General features: G+C 31.1%; 1 protein-coding gene across 1 annotated transcript; it reads left to right on the top strand.

The window, feature by feature from the left end:
• Window positions 1–1036: 1036 nt before the first annotated feature.
• On the top strand, window positions 1037–21228 carry LOC143061987 (uncharacterized). Its single transcript, XM_076233842.1, has 7 exons — window positions 1037–1352; window positions 8461–8772; window positions 10289–10355; window positions 12291–12358; window positions 13210–13254; window positions 15078–15149; window positions 20997–21228. The coding sequence occupies exons 1-7, from the start codon at window positions 1037–1039 to the stop codon at window positions 21017–21019; spliced, it is 903 nt and encodes a 300-aa protein (XP_076089957.1). The 3' UTR covers window positions 21020–21228.
• Window positions 21229–21652: the final 424 nt, after the last annotated feature.

Genomic DNA, 21652 nt, shown 5'->3' with positions numbered 1-21652 from the left:
ACTGAAGCGAAATTTGACAAAATAAGGAGGAGAATGTCTGACCAAATATCAAAACTTGTCACAAAGGACCCTGCTCTGATACAAAGCTAACTAATAATACTAATAATAAACAACTAATAACACAAGTAAAGGACTCAGATTCAGCACAAAAAAAAACACTTTAGAAAGGAAAGCAATCAGCAAACAGGTTTGTGTTAACAAAAAAAGAATCAGTTGCATCTTTCCAAAGTTCCCTTTTTTGGGTGGGGAGGGGAGTTAAACTGAATTTTACTTATTTACGTTCACAACAAGTATTATAGCTCTTATCCTTACGACCTGAAAATAACAGTAGATGTAAATTATTATATTTTCACCGTGTGAAAAATTAAAGAAAAAAGGGGCGTCATGATCTTTAGAGCATGTTTATACACATTTTTTGTTAGGTCCATGAATTTTGTTAATCATTCTTGCTTATATTCTTTTACCACCTTGCATTAACTGCAGTAGATAGGTTTAGGTTCTCAAATGTTTACCACGTGGATAGTTTAAGAAGAAAAGGGGGGTCATTATGCCGTAAAACACAGGTTACCTAGAGATTTAGTTTAGGTTCATTAATTTTATCAATTAAGAATCTAGACTGATTTATATGTAATTTCTAGAAAATGAATAAACGTAAACATCTTTTAATTAGTACAATTTCGGTGAGTTTGATTCATGAAAACAGTTGCAGTGTGTTTGAATAAGGAAATATTTTAATTGCAATTGGTTTTTTTTAAAAAGAATAGAAAGTAATGTTTTGAATGAGAATTGCATAGTAAATGATTTATCTGCAATATTATTTTCACCTAGTTTTTCTTTTATCGGGCATTTTAGTGATTAAAATTTAAAACATAATTCTCAAATTTTAATTTTAAAGCTGTGATGAAACACTTTAGACTTTTTTATAATTTCGTAGTAGAGGTCAAACTGTTGTGATAAAATGAAATTAAAGTGACGTTTATATTTTTAAAAGGTTGCAGTGCCAGCTGAACCAATGTAGGAGCCAGATGAACAAATAATGCCACCTCCTGTTCAGCCAGCTAAACCAACGGAGGAGCGAGATGAACAAATTATTCCACCTCCTGTTCGGGCAAAGAAACGTACTACAGAAGATCCAGCCGCCGAAGCAAACCAAGCGCAACCGGATCGAAGTTATAATGCTATACCAATAGATGATATTGATGAACATCCCGATGAGCCTGAAGACATAGAAGATCCGGTACCGGTGCCACCGAAAAAAAAGAAGACCACTGATGAGCTGGCACGTGAAACGTATGAAGTGTACCTAGAAAGGGCATCGTCGGGGAAAGATTTAGAGAGAAAAATGGACAAATGTATGAACAAATTTCTGTCTATGTAAATTTTTGTTTTGAATTTTAGTTGTTTCGATGATAATCAGATTTCTGGTGAGATTTGACACGCGAAAACTTTTTTGTACCTTTTTTTATAAACTAGAAGATATCTTATAAAATTGTGTTTTTACAGTTTTTCGCCTGTGTATTTATCGATCAACATTATTTCTAGAAAAACTAAATTAATGTTTAACTATCACTCAAAGAGTTTTTAAAAAATGTTTTCTGCATGGTAACCGTCGTTTTTCAAGTGATAAAATGTAACAGAAAACAGTTGAAGAAACGGAATGAAGCACTTCCAAATACTTTTGTGGTAACACAGTTGTTTAAAACTGTATATATGTATAATTACTACATAGAGCTTATTCAAAGAGGCTAAATCTAACTGGTTACTATATGTCAATAAGGCAATGCGGTATGATCGACAAAGACAACTATCCACCAGAGACCAATAAATATAGATGTCTATATACATTATACCCGATCATATTGATGAAAATTAAGGAATATATTGATCTAAACAGAGTCTAACTGTTGACCTAATGAACTGTCTTTGTTATTTAAATGATTATACATCGTTTTAGTTCTGTTCCTTTGTTCTGTTTCTGCCATTTATTTGTAGATTCTGTTTTAGTTATGTTTATTTTATTTTGTTTTTGAGTTTCTCTGTTTTATCTTTTCTGCTCATCTTGCCTGACGAGCCAAGTGAGTTTTTTGCTAATACTTGTGCCCGTCGTCCTACACTGTTTTCAAAAATATACTTCTTTGATTAACCCAAAGTTAGCCATACACACCATTGTGTTATCGAGAAAGTAAACTATGTCCGATGACGACACCTGCCAACTGACAGGCTAACATGGCTGAAAATAGAAAATATTAAGCTACGTACAAATTTTATCTTGAAGACTGCTAAAGATAGAGACAATCTGACAATGACGGAGCTGTTCAAAAGGCTGAGGACTAACATCTGTCTATTTGTGTCAAAAACGATAGAACGACTTCTATTATAGTTATTGCCCTTTATAAATGAAGATTTTTAACAATTCTTCTTTATTTGTTGTTATCTTGAAAACGTTTAGAGACCGAAAATTACTTCAAAGGAAAAAGTTATCAGCAATCCTAAATCATTCATCAGTCGACTTGTAATGGTAGTTATTGCTCTAGATTGATAGTAACAATAAATGGCAAATTAATCAATATTACAGGATCTACTAAAATAGGTATCGAGATGGAATTGTCAGGTGTTTCAATATGAAAGTTATTGCTCTTCAATTACAATTTTAATACATGTTCTGTTTTAAGGAGAACGCCAAAAATATAAATGATAGAGAAAATCGTTTTCACTTGGCATCCTTGTTTTTTGGAAAATTATTCATGCCTTCGGACGAAGTTTTTCTATAAAAAAAATCCTTAAATCACTATGTTATATCAATTTTAGAAAAATATGTCTTTTCTTTAAAAAAAAACCTGTTCATATATCTGTTTTACAGTAAGCCGGATGAGAAAATTAAGAAAACTAGAGTTACGGTATCTTGGGTAAGATCGTATTCATGATACATATAAACTTGAAGAAATTACCTAAAAACAATTACCATCCGAAGAAAATGATCTTTAATTTTGAGTCCGGTTTTTCAATCATTGCTGTACGACAAAAGGATTAATGGATGAATATTGGTTCACATTATCCCTCGTAGTTTATGTATATATCATACTACTCGCAAGCTCGTGCAGTACACTCATTGGCGGATCCAGGGAGGGGGGTCCGGTGGTTGGAACCTCCCTTTTTTTTACGATCAATGTATTTAAATGGGGACGTGTGGTTGGAACGGTTACCCCCTTTTAAAATGGCTGGATCCGCCCCTGACACTTATCTCCTTGCGACAATATTTACCAATATTAATGTAACAACAATATTTAATGACATAATAATAAACGAACAAGATGAAATAATATCGTGCTGATAAATATTTCGACTCAAGAAATGTTTTTCATCAGTGTTATAAAATTTCTATTCATTTATAAAAATCAACAAAATATGAGGAAAAATCTAGATCGATATTTTTACCATGTGTGTTGTGTTGAATACAAAAATGTTGCTGCTATGATCGAATTGATAACTATTTATTTTGATGAGAAGTCATAGCAATTTTGAACACTATTTTGCTTCACTAGTTATAACGACATCAGTAAGATATGACTATATATAATGTATATTTGAATTGTATTGATCTTTTAAAAAATGGGTTTGGGTTGTTAAAAAAAGACAAGCTTGTTTTTGCAATTGTGATATTTTGTCAATAAAACAACGAAAATGAAAAAATCTATAACCGTTTTTAACAAATTGTTTTGTAAAAAATATAAGACATCATATTAAAGCATCTTTTTGCCCCTTCCTTTACTATTCCATATGCAGTGGTAAACATCTTATCTAAATAAAGACAACATGTCGCGTCTGAACAGAACTAGATTGGTGTATATGTTTTTTCTAACGGCAACCAAACCAATAAAATAAAGGTGTCATATATTCTCATCAAAAAACATTATTCTATACACCTTGAAAAAAATTATTGCAACACTTCCATTGAAAACAATGTAAAAGAACATGATTGTAGAATGTGTATACTTTGCGTTTTACCAAATACGTTTAATCCCTGTATGGTTTAAGATTGAATGTGTGTTATTAACTTACATTTAATGCAACATTAAAAATAGAGAGACGCATCATAAGAGCTGTGCTGAAAAATGTTATGCAAGCTTTGTCTGGTCTTCTATACCGACATTTTATCAGAGTAACTTTTACAGCAAACTAATCATCTCTTACAGAAATGTGTGTTAAACTAGACATTTAAAACAGTTGTAAATGAGTTTAGTGCATGAAAAAAAATTGTATTTATTGCAGAAAAATGTTTTGGAAAAACGAGTTCTGTAAAATTTGCATTTTTTGTGAAAAGCGCGAAAAACTATTTCCGTGCAGCTGTTGTGTCCTATCCTTGTAGCATTACTATTGGATGAAAAGTAAGTTAGTACAATGAATTCCATTTTAAAACTGAAACGGATTAAAAGTATTTGGTAAAACCCCAATAATACGCATTCTACAATCTTGTCATTTTAATTTATTTTCGATGGAAGTGTTGCAATTCTTTTTTCCAGGTGTATATACAACAAGTCAATCTCCAATTATATATCATTTTATTGTGATATCACCTAAGTTGAACAAAGGTTTACAGAAAAACATATTAATTTACATTACATTGCGTTGTATATGTTGTTCAAGTATCTATAAGTTAAAGTTATTCTTTAACAACTGAGATTTGTCACTTAATTTAAAAAAAAACACACAAGACAAGTCCTAATGAAACTTTTGGAAGGTATTTGTTTAAATTTTAAACCTTTTTTATATTTTCATTAACAATTATCAAAAATAATGACATGATAATCTCAACGATTCTACGATTGATGATTCAATTGGTCCTTTAACTTTTGAACCTGAATACTAAATAATACATACAGAACATTAATGAACCTAGACCAATGTAATTATATTTTGGTGTGCAGTAATCATTCTAAAAATGTAAGGTGAAAGTATTTAATTTGAAAGCCGAGAATGTATAAGCACCGAAACAGTTGAAGAGCTATATGACAAAATACCTTAAAGAGCCAAATTCTAAGGTCAACTTTTGTCTGAGGGAGTTGAAACCTTAGTTTCTTTTTTTTTATTTTTTAAAATTTTAAAATATATCAACGGACAATTTTAAAAAGGTTTGTTATAAATCATGTCAGTACCGAATTACTAACTACTGAGATGATGATACCCTCGGGGACTGATAGTCCACCAGCAGAGGAATCGACCCATTACTATAAAATGTTGAAAACTACTGAGCCACAATTTTCAATATGATATCTTGATTGAAAAATGTATCCCACGACCGTTCCATCTAACTAACATGACCACCATGGTAAAAAAAAAGAACATAGAAATAAACTAAATAAAGAATATTGTAACACTAGTTACTAGTTGGTTGACGTTTCGAATTTTACTATTGAGCCAAATTAAACCAAACTTGTCCTGGATGATTATTATCAATCAATAAAAGTGTATCTAATACATTTTTTGTACTATTTATTACGATCTTAACCTTATTTTACATGATTCCCAAAGTCACAGTAGATACAGGCAGCTTAGGTGATAAAAAAAAGTATTGCTGTACGGGAATCGATATCAAAATAGCACATTATACTATGCAATGCAATATTATGTGAAAACAAATGGTTATTTTACTAATTGATGCTGCTTTATAGAGATTTATTTTTAATCTGATTTGTGAACACATCAGTATTTATTTTCAAAGTAACAATTTTTTTTTTTAATTTTGCCACTTTTGTGAGAAGAAAATTACGTGAATTGATAAACTATGATTTTCTCTATTTGCTTCGAAATAAAGAAAATAGGTCATAACGTACAAATAATTTGTTTGTGAAAACAATTTGGTTAAGATTAAATACAAGCAATTTAAAAACATAAATATTCCTCATAAATAGTCCATTTTCATAACTGTTAAGTTAAAAATTAGTGTAAGCAGGTATATGTTGAATGTATATATTCAAAGAATGTATAACCATATTCAATATGGCAATGGTGAATCAGTGAATGTTTGTCATTTTTCTTTTTAACCTTTGACAAGTCGTCTACTGCACATCCATTGTCGAGGACAATTCAATACAGAAAGTTCTTAATATAATGACAAAATCAAAAGCTCTAACACATCAAACGAATGAATAAAAACTGTCATATTCCTAACTTGGTACAGGCATTTTCTTAGGTAGAAAATAGTGGATTAAACCTGGTATTTTTATAGCTAGCTTAACCTCTCACTTGTATGACAGTCGCACCGAATTCTATATATTTTCAATGATATGGGAACAAAACAAACAGATTAATACGTCAAAATGTCAAAAAAGGAATATAGCAATCAACATTGTGTTTTCGTCTTAATCTATAAAAAAACAAATATGTCTTCATATATGAACCAGCAGCATCAACAGTAATATGTTTTCTCTGTACATAGAAGTAGTGATGCTGATTGATTGAAATTTGAAGAAATAACATTATGAGAGTGTTTATTATACATGTTATAGATGAGGTATTTTATGAAAAAATAGCAAAATCACAAAAATACTGAACTCAGAGGAATATTCAAAACGGAAAGTCCCTAATCAAATGGCAAAATAAAAGCTCAAACACATCAAACGAATGGATAACAACTGTAATATTACTGTCTTGGTACAGACATATATGTCGGTATTTTCTAATCGTGAATACATATTGACGTCTGACTGTTGTTTACAGTAATTTGAATTTTAGAGAATCAATCTTAATGTTTTATTTGTCTATATATTTGTAGCTTACAGGAACGCAATAAAACTAATGTGGATAATATTTATCATTTCGGTAAGTAAAGAACTTTCAGGTGATAGACCTAGAGATAAGAATTTTATTCTTCATTTATTTTTGCAAAATTGATATTTTGATTTATATTGATGTCTTTGTAACTGTCTTGATGACTGATGTTTTCAATAACTAAATAAATGTCAAAAATAAAAAAAGTAAACATACAAAACAAAAAAGGGTGAGTGGAACCTGCACTAGTAAGGAATAAACCGCTGATTGTAGAGTCAGCATAATAGGGACGAGTCGTTCAATTATGTCATTTAAAAAAAAAATTTGGCTTTTATTTGTGTTAGTATCCTTAATATCAAATCAATAGGGCATTACACGTATACATGAGTATCAATTAAAGGAATTGGCATTGTATAATTTTTTTCCTTTTGTATTTCTGAAGGTTTTACACACTTACTCTCGGAACCTGGTGTGTCGCGTGCAGTTGTCAGTGTTATAGACTTCTGCTGAAGTTTTAAAAAATGAGTCCATTTATCAGTAAAAATACTAAACTCTTTTTAAGTAGCTACTTTTTCGTGGATTTTTTTCATCTTTTATGTTTATGGTGGAGCGTTGTCTCATTGATAATGAACCATATCTGCTCTTTTTGATATAGCAGTGACAACGTATACTTTTTAGTCATTTTGTTATTTGTTTTAAGCTTTGGTATATCAATATAATTCTAAAGAACTAAAAGTTACAGCAACTTTTCTAAAATATGTGTCGCAATAATCCGCTTCGGTTAGTAGTAATACATGAAACAACATTTAAAATGTTTTCCTCTGCGAAAAATACCCCAAATACTATTAGTGAAACGGCGGACAACACAATGACCTTCATATGCTCAATTTTCATTTGTAAGGTTTCAATATATGTAAATATATTATATATAAGGAAAAAGCGTATATGTTTCAAATATGAAAATATTTGAAAACATGTGCCTTAATTCTATGACATATTTAGATAAACACGCAGTTCTGTTTACAGGCACATGTTTGCACAGCATTTCTACTGAAATGTCCAGAACCAGCGCAATGGGCACTTCGTGCCAAAAGTCACTGTCTGGATCCATCAAAATATTTTTGTCTTCAAAATGATCTTATCCGTGGATATTCCGAAAACTGTACACGGTCTGACTTTCAGCAACCAGGTAAATTATTTTTGAGAAAATTGTTAAAAGGCTTTATATAATTGTGTTCACGATGGAACCTCAAACTTACAAACAATACACATTTAAAATGCCAATGTAAATGTTGATTTTTGTTGTGTTAACCAAAACTCTTTATGATATGTTTTAATTACATAAAAAATAGTTTTATTACTGTATGAACAACTTATATTAAATGGCTTCTTATTCCATTTGGAACTTGTAATAAAAAAAAACCATTGAAACTCAACTAAATTAATATATGAATGAGTGAAAATGGCAATTCTATAATTTTTATAAATATTTAAAGTAAATTTGTCAGTCTTGTTATTCGACAGTAGAAGTAAACAAATAATATGAGCTATGTTTCCTTGAGAATGATGTGTAAATATTAATGTGTTATATAGACATTGAGGCTTAACGAAAAAAACGTTCAAACTATTAAATAAGTTACACATTGTAGTAGTGTCATTTAAGAAAGGATATACTCACTTGTTTTATTACAGGTAGAAGAGCAGTTCTGCGAGGTGGAATAGATGCAGAAGTATGTTCGGTAGAAAGATTTCAACCATTTCCAATTAGGTTTTACACAAATGTTAGTACAAATTGTATATTTTTTAAATCTTTCTGCAATGAAGACGGTCAAGTTGTATATGACCATGGAAATCGTAACACCGATACAACCTGTAGATGTGATTACAGACGGGGTTACACATTTTTGGTTAGTCCGAAGAACCCATGCTTTTGTAAACCATCGCAAGAAGATTGTTCCTGCTACTTAAAGACCTGCTTAAATACTAGTCGTATCCTTTCACCAGGTAAAATTTGCTTTAAATTTGTAAAAACACAACTTTCTTATTAACATTTTATGTTTAATATATTAATAAAAAAAAATCTTTGCAAATTTAACGTTATACATCATTTGTACATATGGAATACTTTATAACAGCTTTCTCTCTTTGTAACTTCATAGTGTTCAACGTATAATTATAAGGATACATCCCACAAACTTTAATATCTTAGATTTCCAACACATCATTTTTCGTGCTTACCAACCTACGTTTAGTTAGAATGGATTTTGTTTTCGAAAAGAAGAAAAAAAGGTTCCTGTGTCATTAGAATATATTGGTGTATACACTTTGGACCTAATTAGACATTATATACTTTTCAAAAACGTTTTATTCATCAGATCAAAACAAAATGTTATAAATAATACCATATACTACAATAATGTGAATACCAATTCAAATTTGCCTTATCACCGCGTCAACCAATCATAACCGAAATTCTAATTAAGTTTAAAAAGTAGCAGTGCTTTTGACAGGTGTTGCAAAATCAATTTGCGTAAAAATGTCATAAATTTTAGAGAATATCCACTAGTAGATGGTTATTCTGAACATAATTTGTCAACGTTATTTTACACATTTGTTGAAAAAAAGGTATTCTTTTAAATGATCATCTAAGTATAGTGCAAAATATTCGTAATCTATGTAAGCTAAGATGTGGTACGATGACAATAAGACAACTTTTTTCCAGAACCAATGACGTCGGTGTAAAACAAAAAACTATACGTCACCGTACCGTCTTTAATTAACAATTCACTTTTTTCTATACGCGTTTTCATAATTACGTCTTGCAAAATAATACTCATGCATTATGCAAATAGAACGTTCATGGCCATAGACAGACGAAAAGTATTAAGTACATGTATGTAAAATAAAAAAAAATTAAATTTGTGATTTTGTAATAAACCCTGTCAAGGATTTTACGAAATTAGAAAAAAAATTTAAAAAAATTATAAATTCACTGGTTCAATCTAAGAAATTCAAAAAAAACTATGATATTCTATAACTAACTCTTTGGGAATGGGGAAATCCTTTGCTCAGATCTATACAAGTAGAGGGAATAGTATGAATTCCATAAGGAGGAAAAGCGAGTACGTCGATAGGGTAAGCAATTAAAAAAATTTCACGCACTGGTCGTATCAGGAATTTCATACAATTTTAACAACAACAAAAATATAGATCACAAATACTAGAGCACTTGGCCTTACTGACAGCATGTTCAAAACCAATACAATCAACTAAAAAAATCATGTATATTAGACTTTATCATCAAATTAGCCATTGATGATTAAGTTGACACCACGACAAAACTTTTACAATAATTTAACTGTACATACGCAACGACGTCGAACCAATTGAAGTTTATAAACGAATGGAATCTCTGACGTACCCATCCATCTACAGAAGTGGAAAATACAGATACAGATACAAAAGTTAGGTAATGCATTACGGATAAAAAAAATCAATATAAATTTCGGTATGCTTTCAGAATACCTATGTATGTATAAAACGGACCTTACTCAAGTTACACACTGTCGACCATTAACAGATGAAACGTAAGTCATGATTTACATGTTAACTATCGGGAAAAAAGAAATTATGCATCTGAAAAAATCTGCCTTTAAATATACAAACCACAGTTATTTCGATTAAATAATGTGTTATGTTTTATTGTTTGTTGTCCAAATAATTATATAATTGCCTTTCAATACCATCATAGTCATATTCCTGAAAATTACAGCTTCAACAATATAACACGATGTTATTGAATTCAAGATTCTAGGTACTGACGTTGTTTATCATCTTTAAAATAACATGTTATTGATAACAGGTTATAGTACGTATTCCCTTATTTGACTTTGTAAATTATTACTTTTACGGTTCAGTCTATTTTTAGTTATATCCATAAATAAAGGCAACAGTAGTATACCGCTGTTCGAAAGTCATAAATCGATTGAGAGAAAAAAAATCCGGGTTACAAATTAAAACTGAGGTAAACACATTAACTACAAAAGGAAAACAACGAAACAACAGAAACACTGGTGTGCAACAAAAACAAAACGACAATGCAACACACAGAAACGAACTATCAGATAAATCACGTAGCTCGGTACTTATACATCCCGTCATTGTTATTGTGCTTTGGTAAAGTTTTGAGTTTGTCTTTCGTTTTATGCAATGTGTTTTGTCTATATACCTTTTTGTTGTTTGTCTTTGTTAATTTGTTCGTCGTTATAGTGATTAAGATTATAACACAATGTTGAATGTTGTATCCCTATTTTTGACATTACACTCATTACGTGTGTTTGTTTTGTTCACACATCGTTGTAAATATAATGGTATTTGATGCAACTGTCATACAAATGAGATGTTTAGCTAGCTATAAACCAGGTTAATTCACCAGATTCTACATAAGAAAACGTATGTACCACGTTAGGAATACGACAGCTGTTATCCATTCGCTTGTGATTGAACTTTTAATTTAGAGACTTTCTGTTTAGAAATTTCCTCGGAGTTCCGTATTTTTGTAATTTAACTTTTTGTAATCTTTCAACTCACTTTTAAATTAGGTTTCATCAAACATCAACCCATTTTATTGACAGAATCCAGACGTCAAATATGTACCGGTAATCAGTCGGAAGCCTTATTAAAATCAATATTATTTTAATCGACAATGATATCGCTTACATGAAAGGAGAATATGTGAAGTTAAAAAGCCGTTATCGAACAAAATGCAAAATGCTCCTGATTTGTTATTCTAGCGGAATCAATTTCGTTTTCAATTTCAACGACAGTCTAGTATGTTCTTGTACCATGTAAGATTCATAATGAGGTAGTGTGTACCGTACCTACTTTTGTGTGGTGATCGTTTTATTGAAATTACAGAAAATTACATTTCAAATATAATGCTGTAGTAGACAAACTCATCAAATAACCAGGACTAAAATATGTATTTACGATGACACCAGGATCAAATACATACATAAGTAGATATACTATCTTTAGACATTATTACAATTGGGACACGAATCTGTTAAATTAAACTAACTGTTAGATATAGATTATAATTTTGATTAACGATAAAACACAATTAAGAACAGTCTTCTTAGAACTAAAGCCATTTGAATTTATCGAACTATGAATTTTTAATCAATATAAATCATTTAACATTTGGAGTATTTTTACATCAACATTAATGTGTTAGTTTCTGGAATCCACCATTCAAACAGGTGATTTAATTTTATATATAATATATAGATATAGATAGATTTAAAAGCATATCTGCATACAAGTTTTGTCATGTGTTTATTTGTAGGATAATATTCATTTTGTTTCAGTTTTTCATTTCTATGACTACCTATGATGACTCATTGATAGACGAACACACGTTTGGCTTTCACAATTTTGATCCTGCTATCTATAGCTATAAGGGGTTAAATATTTAGTTAATTCATACCAATATTATACAAATAAACTATGACACATTGCAGTTATACCATTAGAAAAAGACCTGAAATAGTAAGAAACGTATTGAAAGAAGACAACATTTCCTCCCTAGGTTTGTAAAGATATTATTTTCAAATTTTGACACTTTAATTATCGTTTATTATTTGATTAAATAAGTTCGCATAAAAATAAAAGAGACAGATAAATTCCCTGTATTTTTAATGCTAATGTAAAAACCTGACATAAATGAATAAGGTTTGAGAACGAGAAATTAAGACAAAATTAAAAAGAAATCACATTTCTATAACAAAAGATTAATACAGGAACACAGAAAAACAATGCAATACATAAGAAATTTAATCTCAGTGTTACTCTTCGTATCTGCATAAACTGTAACAGGCACTACTTCTGAAGTACATGAACGTGTGGTCATTTTATAAGAAGAGTTTACCGTTCATATAATCTAATTGTTTTAAAGAATGGAAATGCCAGTGACGTTGTCTATGACAATGTTGGTACTATGAATGTTATAATAATAGGCTGAATTTCTCCTTTACCATAGTTTTGTGGGTTTTTTTTGTCCTCATTACACTTGCCCTTTCTTTGGATCACGGAAAGATTTATATAGGTGACAAACTTACCATATGTTGTCTTATCCTTGACACAATGTCTTTTAATACCATTCGATTATTACATCGTCATTAGTTGCAACGTCTTCGTTTATAAACTTACTGATATTTCTTTGATGCTACAATTGATTATGATTATAATTTTATATTGCCATGACTTAATTTTGTGACCTGTTGCCGTGATCTTTTTTCATTTATATGTAAATATATATCCATTCATGAATTGGAACCAATGAAAATTGTAACTGACATGATTTCTTCAAATATTTCAATTCCAATTCAATTCATATTCCCAAACGACTTTCAGTGTATTTCTGTTTATATGTCTTTTTAGAACCACGGAACACATATTTAGAGTTATATGTAATTTTTATTTTTGGTAAGTTTTACATGTTAGTATATAAAAAGGAAGACTTGATAAAGTTTTCAATGAAACAGTTTTTAGCGACTATTGGGCCTTCAACAATAAGCCGAACCCAAACTATTTTGTAAACTAAACAAAGCCACTATATGCGTTAATGTGAGACAATTACAACACACCAACAACATGAGTTATAACGTAATCTTAATCGAAAAATAAAACAGACTGCAAATTACGCCAACCAGCTGTATTACTGGCAAATTTATTGACCGTAATATTTGAATAAATGAATTACACCCTGTAAAATATGTATAAAGAACTGGACATTGCTCAATATTACCGAGTCACTAATGTAAGAGAGGCGAAAGGAACGTTCAAGTTCATAAGTCAAAAATCAGCTGATAACGCCATGTCATCAAACGCAAAAAGCAAAAGACAAACCAGTATACACAACACAACGTATAGAAACTATAGACTGAGCAACATGGAGCCCGACAAGAAACGTAACTGATATCAGGTGCTACGGAAAAGTAAGCAGATCCAGTCACTAGGGTCACATTTAGGGGAAATGACGGAATATTGATAGCGCCAACTGAGAGATATGTATTTCATCTGCAGGCGCTGCACGAATGTTGCTATATAGAAATGGAAATTCAAAGTCTTGTTTTCTTATGTGGAAAACTAAAATCTATTCTATCTATCGACAAAACAATATCGGTTTATAGTGCATCAATATACACCAAAAACTTTCGCAACATCTAAATTATTTTAAAAGTCTGGAAGATCATCATTGAAATAAAAACTACTAGAAGGGAAAATGTTTTTATGTTTTAATTAGCCCATATATAATGGAAACCAGTAGTCTTAGGTGAATAATATTTGTTATTCAGATAAATTTGCAAGTATCATTTTCATTGAGATTATTCGGCTTTTTTGCCTCAGTCATTAAAAATCAGAAGAAGTGAAATGGTTGCAAATGAGACAACACTTCACAAAAGACCAAATGACACAGAAGTTAACAACTATAGGACACAGTAAGGCCTCCAGAATTGAGGAAAAATCAGAAGAAGTGAAATGGTTGCAAATGAGACAACACTTCACAAAAGACCAAATGACACAGAAGTTAACAACTATAGGACACAGTAAGGCCTCCAGAATTGAGGAAAAATCCATACCGCAAATAAAAGGTCCCGTAATGACAAATGTAAAACAATTCAAACAAGAAAACTAACGGCATAATTAATGAACAAAAAAAAATGAACGAAGCACACATATGATATAACACCGCAACAAAAGACAACCATTGAATTGCAGGCTAATGGCTTGAGACATGCGTAAATGTACAGAAAGTGAAGGGTTTAACATGTTAGCGGAATCCGAACCCTTCCTCTTACCTGGCATAGTGGTGTAACAGTACAACGTTAGAATGAACTATATTTTACACTAAATGGCACTAAGTACAGATCTGAGAGTACTCACAGTTACTGACATTTAGTTTAAAGCCAATAACAACTAATAACAAATCATGCATCTAAGACCAAACTATCAATTATTTATGAAGACAGCTCTTTCAAGAGCCTAAAAAATCCTAACTTTAAAAATATAAGAAAATACACTACAGGTACGAGGTTGTCTATTTTACTTTCAATATTTTGCATAACTTAAATGTAAAACGTGTGATTATATCAGTTTAAGATAACTCAGTTATGATAAGATAAAATATTATTTGGAATGCAGTTGTATAAGTATTTGCAAATTTTGTTTCCTATCATTATTGTTTATTGAATTAAAATCTGAAATATGCCTCTGATATAATTTACATGTCGTTTTAATTTTTTCAGGAGGTGCAATTGTGGTATTTTTACTTGTCTTATTTGTAAGATGGTTAAGGAAATACTGTTTGAGTTCACAAGGTAGGTACCATTAGATCCTATTAAATTATAAATTTCGTGAAGTTCTTAATGAATTTTGCATGAAAGGTGAGTATTTTATTTTGTCCAATTTTTGTTAGAATTGGTCTTTTTGTGTGTGTGTGTGCGTGAAAGTGTCATAGAATGATGTCATTTTAATGTTATATCTAACGTTGCAATAATAGCGGGAGGTGGTTTGGCTAGCCACAAAACCAGGTTCAACCCACCATTTCGTTTCTTAAAATGCCCTGTACCAAGTCAGGAAAATGGCCATTGTTGTATTATAGTTGGTTTCTTATCCCAGGCAGAAAACCTAAGCGGTTTAAGGCACAACTTTTCGAAACTTTTGGTCCTCAATGCTCTTCAATTTTGTGCTTGTTTTAGCTTTCGAACGTTTTTTATTGTAGCGTCACTGGTTAGTCCTGTGTGGACAAAACGCGCGTCTGGCGTATTAAATCATACATCTGGTACCTTTTGATAGCTATTATTCGTGTGTTTCTCTGTCCTTTATGTTCTTTATTGTAGTCCCTTCGTGTAATGTTGTCATTTTAATGTTCTATTGAACATTGTCAGAAAAGCGGGAGATTTGGCTAGCCACTAAACCTGGTTCAACCCACAATTTTTTTCTTAGAATGTCGTGTACCAATTTAGGAAAATGGCTATTGTTATATTATTCTTCGTTTCTGTGTGTGTTACATTTTAGTGTTGTGTTTCTGTTGTGTCATAGTTCTCCTCATATATTTGATGTGTTTCCCTCAGTTTTACTTTTCAATCGATTTATGAATTTCCAACAGCGGTATACTACTGTTGGCTTTATTTATAAAATTGAGAAAGGAAATGTGGCATGTGTCAAAGCGACAACAACCCGACCATAGAGCAGTCAACAGCCGAAGGCCACCAATGGGTCTTCAATGTAGCGAGAAACTCCCGCACCCGGAGGCGTCCTTCAGCTGGCCCCTTAAAATATGTATACTAGTTCAGTGATAATGGAGGTCATACTAAACTCCGAATTATACACAAGCAACTAAAATTAAAAATCATACAAGACTAACAAAGGCCAGAGGCTCCTGACTTGGGACAGGCACAAAATTGCGGCGGGGTTAAACATGTTTGTGAGATCTCAACCCTCCCCCTATACCTGTAGAAAAGTAAACGCATAACAATACGCACATTAAAAAACAGTTTAAGAGAAGTCCGAGTCCGATACCAGAAGATGTAACAAAAGAAAATAAACAAAATGACAATAATACATAAATAACAACAGACTACTAGCAGTTAACTGACATGCCAGCTCCAGACCTCCATTAAACTGATTGAAAGATTATGTCTTCATCATATGAATTTCAGGCACATAACCCGTGTCATGCCAACAACTGTTTTTTTTTAATAAATGTGTATAGTTCCGATGCAAAGACCCTATAAGTGAATCAATATTAAAGCCAAAATATGCAATCTTTAATGACCTGACAACAGTATCGTAACTATATCCCTTCTCAATAAGTCTGTTTAGCGGTTTTGTAAGCTTTTGAGGTGTATACTGACATTTTGTGCTTTGTAAAGAATATTACCATAAAAGATTGGATGTGAAATACCTGAACGTATAAGATATCTGCATGTTGAGATATATTTACGAATTATTTCCTTATACCGATGATAAAATTTAGTAAATGTTTTGAATAGTTTGTGATATCGAAAACCCTGGTGTAATAATTTTTCAGTAATACATAAATTTCTCTCACTAAAATCTAATACGTTGTTACATAAACGAGCGAAGCGTACAAAGTGAGATATATAAACACCATAAGATGGTGACAAGGGAACGTCCCCATCTAAAAAGGAATAATTAACGATAGGAAATGAAAAATCATCTCTTTTATCATAATTTTTTGTATTAAACTTCCCGTTAATGATATAGATATCAAGATCGAGGAAAGGGCAGTGGTCATTATTAGTATTAGCTTAATTTAAAGTAAGTTCAACAGGACAAATTTCCTTAGTATACATACTGAAGTCGTCATTATTGAGAGCCAATATATCATCCAAAAATCTAAAAGAATTGTTAAATTTTTGTATAAAATGTTGTTTCGATGGGTCTTTGCCAATTTTAGTCATAAATTTTAACTCATAACATATAGCATTTCTCATATATTGCAACAAATCTTAGCACAAAAATTTTAAAACATTTAAAACTCCTGACGTTCTGTTTCAAAACTATTGAAATCTATTATCAAACTTTAAAAAAGGATACTCAAATTATATTCTTCAGTTACATTTTTTATGTTTTGATGAATCATACCGTCTTACTTATTTACTCTCGATAAAAAAATTCATTTAAGGTCATATGAAACAAGTATCTTGATATTTTTAAATGTTATCAAAAATATTGAAACAGTGCATGCATATACACTAAACTAAGTCTTGTATGCACGTTTTTCTTTTCAATATTTATTATGCATCTATAACTTATAATCGACAAATAATAATTCATTCTGTGGTTGAAGAGCGTAAGCTAATTAACTATCGTGTTGGTTACCAAAGTTTACTGTATTATGACATTGATAAACAATAACAACCTAGCACGTGGAATGTGATGAAAATTTTCGGTTTAACGCGTATAAGCTAGTACTCTAATTCGGGTATTCGGAAAATATGAAGAATCTACAGTATTATTGCCCTTTAAGTTTGCAAAATTAGTACCATAAAATTTCAATGAATTCGTGTTTTTCTAATAAGAGATTTTTGCCGGAAGAAGAAAATATGAATGGTTCTCAAATCGAAAGTTAAATTGCATATGGATGGTGCTCAAATCGAAAGTTAAATTACATAATTATTCATCATTTGACAAATTACTAAAATAGGTTTGTTCCCAAATATTTAAGGTAATTTAAAAAAATGCTAGACAGAAATATCGAGCTCCAAAGTACATTCAGAGAGGGAAACACCATAAAAACTGTCAAAAAGTATACGTTAGACTATATCAACAGACGCATGGAAAACAACTAGAAGGATACTAATTAATAAATAGCACATTCTTTATAAAAAAAGAAGATGTGGTATGATTGCCAATGAGACAACTCTCCACAAGAGACCAAAATGAAACAGAAATTATCAACTATAGGTCATCGTACGGCCTTCAACCATGAGCAAAGACCATAGTCAGCTATAAGAGGCCCCGAAATGATAAAGTAAAACAATTCAAACGAGAAAACTAACGGCCTTATTTATGTACCACAAAATGAACGAAAAACAAACATGTAACACATAAACAATCGATAACTACTGAATTACAGACTTCTGACTTAGGATAGGCATTAACATACATAATGTGGCGGGGTTAAACATGTTAGCGGGTTCCAAACCCTCCCGCTAACCTGGGACAGTGGTATAACAGTACAACATAAGAACGAACTATAAAAATCAGTTGAAAAAGGCTTAACTGATCAGATGGACAAAAATACAAGTGGACGTGGTACTTGTACATCCCAACATCAAAAAGACACTAGGTACAGATCTGAGTATACTCACAGTTAACTGGCAGCTAGTTCAAAGTCATTAACAACCAATAAAAACATCATGCATCTAAGACTAAATTATCAATCCGTACACATCCAACATGCAATGGACTTAATGTAAAGACATCATAAACAGTCAGAGAAAAACATGAACTTGTGCAATGCCGAGATACAGGTATAGTGTAGATCCATGAATATGTATATGTATATAAAATGCAAGTACTATTTAGTTTCATTTTAAATTAAGAAATAACTGATGCAAGCTATACTTTATGGTAGTTTTACCATGGGTGCGCATTATATTCTTGATTATTTTTGCCCGAGCGATAGTGAGGTCTAACATATTGCGAATATAATGTCTACACATGTTAAAACTACAATAAAGTATAGCTTGCATCAAGTATTCCGATTCTGATTAGGACAATTAAGATAATTTCTATGTCCAATGTGTATAAGTGTAGAGCGTTTGTGTAGGCAATTCAATGAACCTTTCTTTTTTGTTTGTAAACAAGCAAACGACTGGCAGAGGGATTTTTCAGAAATAGGAGTTTTGAACAACCAGAATGAACGGTTGTCGTATCTAGGTCAAATATGTTAATTTCGAATTGCAACACATTACAGTCATAATAAATGAATTAGTAACAACAGGTGCATCATTTAAGAGTTTGGAAGTGTTTTAAGTTAATGAAATATATAAAATGTATGTCAATTTGATAAAATTTATTATTCTGCAGTAGTCAATATACGCATGTGCAAACACATTTTATTGGATTTAGAGCAAGGGTTTATTCACAAGCAAAAGAAGCACGTCATATTAGAATTACTGAAAGAAAAATCAATATTTATACCAATAAAAACTATATTGAATGATCTTATTATAGTGTTGAATTGGTAACCTTTAACAATATGTTTATTTAAAGGAGAGATAAGTTTACGAGGATCATTTCTAAATTTCCGGGCACGGTTAACACAACATTTCCGAAAAAAAAGTGAGGATTATACGTTGAACCACAAACGTCAAAATCATTCAATCGCGTAGTGGAATTAACTATTTTCGGATTCTTATAAATTCTATATATAACTTTTGGACTAGTTTAAATCTCGGTCTATTTCGTAAATTTATTCTTACATACTTTTTATTTTTAACCCTGTATGCTAACATTCCCATGAAAATTTTTAAATTGTGTGTACGCACATTGAACGACAAATTTATGTGACGTATAACATTTTCTGACGTCAGACACTCAAATCAATAAATGTGTTCGTAGATAGAAGATGTTTTTGTGTTCTGTTAAATTGTTCCTTTTAAAATTGTTAAACGATGATGACTGATGTACCCATATTTTGACTATTTCATTTATTGTGTCTGTTTATTTAACGCATCAATGTAAAAATATCGGAAATTGATGAGACTGTCATTAAAGTGAGAGGGTTAGCGCTATAGAACCAGGTTTAATCCACCATTTTCTACATTTGAAAATGCCTGTACCAAGTCAGGAATATGACAGTTCTTGTCCATTCGTTTTTGATGCGTTTTGTTATTTGATTTTGCCATGTGATTATGGACTTTCCCAATTGATCTTCCTCTAAGTTCAGTATTTTTGTGATTTTACTTTTTCCCGTTTGAAATAAGTTTTCTACAGGAACAACCAAACTTTAAACCCAAATATTTATATCTACGGAAAAATTTAGTACAGGTTTTAAGTAATTTATGGTTACGAATTCCATGATTTAATAATTTACCAGTAATACATAGATTACGTTCGTTTAAATCAAAAACGTCACAACATACACATGCATAGCGAACGAGCTGTGAAATATAAACACCGTAAAATGGTGCCAAAGAAACTTGGTACAGGTAAAAGAATTATCCAAGTAGTCAGTACACTTGCGTTGACATGATTTAACATCGATTTGTTCATTTCTGTCTACAGAGTGTTACATAATTCCATACACCAATGGTTTTGTAAATTGTCTTAGCCGTATTGGTACAAATAAGTTTAACATGCTTTACAAACTTCATATTTGATTTAGTGCCCCTGATGAGTCTAATGATTTATGGAGTTTAAATCTTAGTGTCTTTATATTTGTTTTTGATAAGAACAGAAAACAATCGTGTTTAACAGTCAACCAGCAGCCATATCATTCCACTGTAGTAAACACATTTTACATTGTGTGCATCCGAATCAGAATTAAATGAGGACAAATAATGTTATCATGTGATATTTTAAGATAAATTGTTATGTTGTATCTATAAAAAAAGATTTAGATTTATTTAACAATTCCGAAAAATAAAATGACTTTGTTATCTATGTGTTAATACTTTTTTTTATTCCAGAAGACAGCATACCAGTAGAGTAAGTTACATGTCACAAGAGTTTATTAAATCACCAATTTAATTTTGTTTCGTTCCACTTTGGAAAAATTTGAGATAACTTATATATTACTTACATACACTGTATCTTAACATAATTATTCAGTTTATCGATGTATGCAAACTTATTTGAAAAGATTACAATTTAAAACACATTAATAACCATCAAAGCTGATTAAACCGATAGTGAATGGCGATATTCTGTTTCTCGTGTTACGTACTTCTGTAATGAATTGCTGCCACATTTGAAACATTATTTTATCATCCGTTTGACGAAACTGAAAACAAATAGTGTCACGGTACTTGTCTATCCCAAATTCATGTATTTGGTTTTGATGTTATATTTGTTATTTTCGTGGGATTTTGTCTGATGCTTGGTCCTTTTCTGTGTGTGTTACATTTTAGTGTTGTGTCGTTGTTCTCCTCTTATATTTAATGCGTTTCCTTTGGTTTTACTTTGTTACCCCGATTTTGTTTTTTGTCTATGAATTTATGAGTTTTGGACAGCGGTATACTACTGTTGCCTTTATTTAGTACGGTTTGTGTTGCTCAATATTTAGTTGTTTATGTAGTGTTTCGAAGACTTTTGTTTTCCTTTTTGTATCTTTGATATCTTTTGT

The sequence above is a fragment of the Mytilus galloprovincialis genome, chromosome 2 (genome assembly GCF_965363235.1).
Source record: "Mytilus galloprovincialis chromosome 2, xbMytGall1.hap1.1, whole genome shotgun sequence".
Taxonomy (NCBI): domain Eukaryota; kingdom Metazoa; phylum Mollusca; class Bivalvia; order Mytilida; family Mytilidae; genus Mytilus; species Mytilus galloprovincialis.
This window is presented reverse-complemented; position numbering and strand designations above follow the sequence as displayed.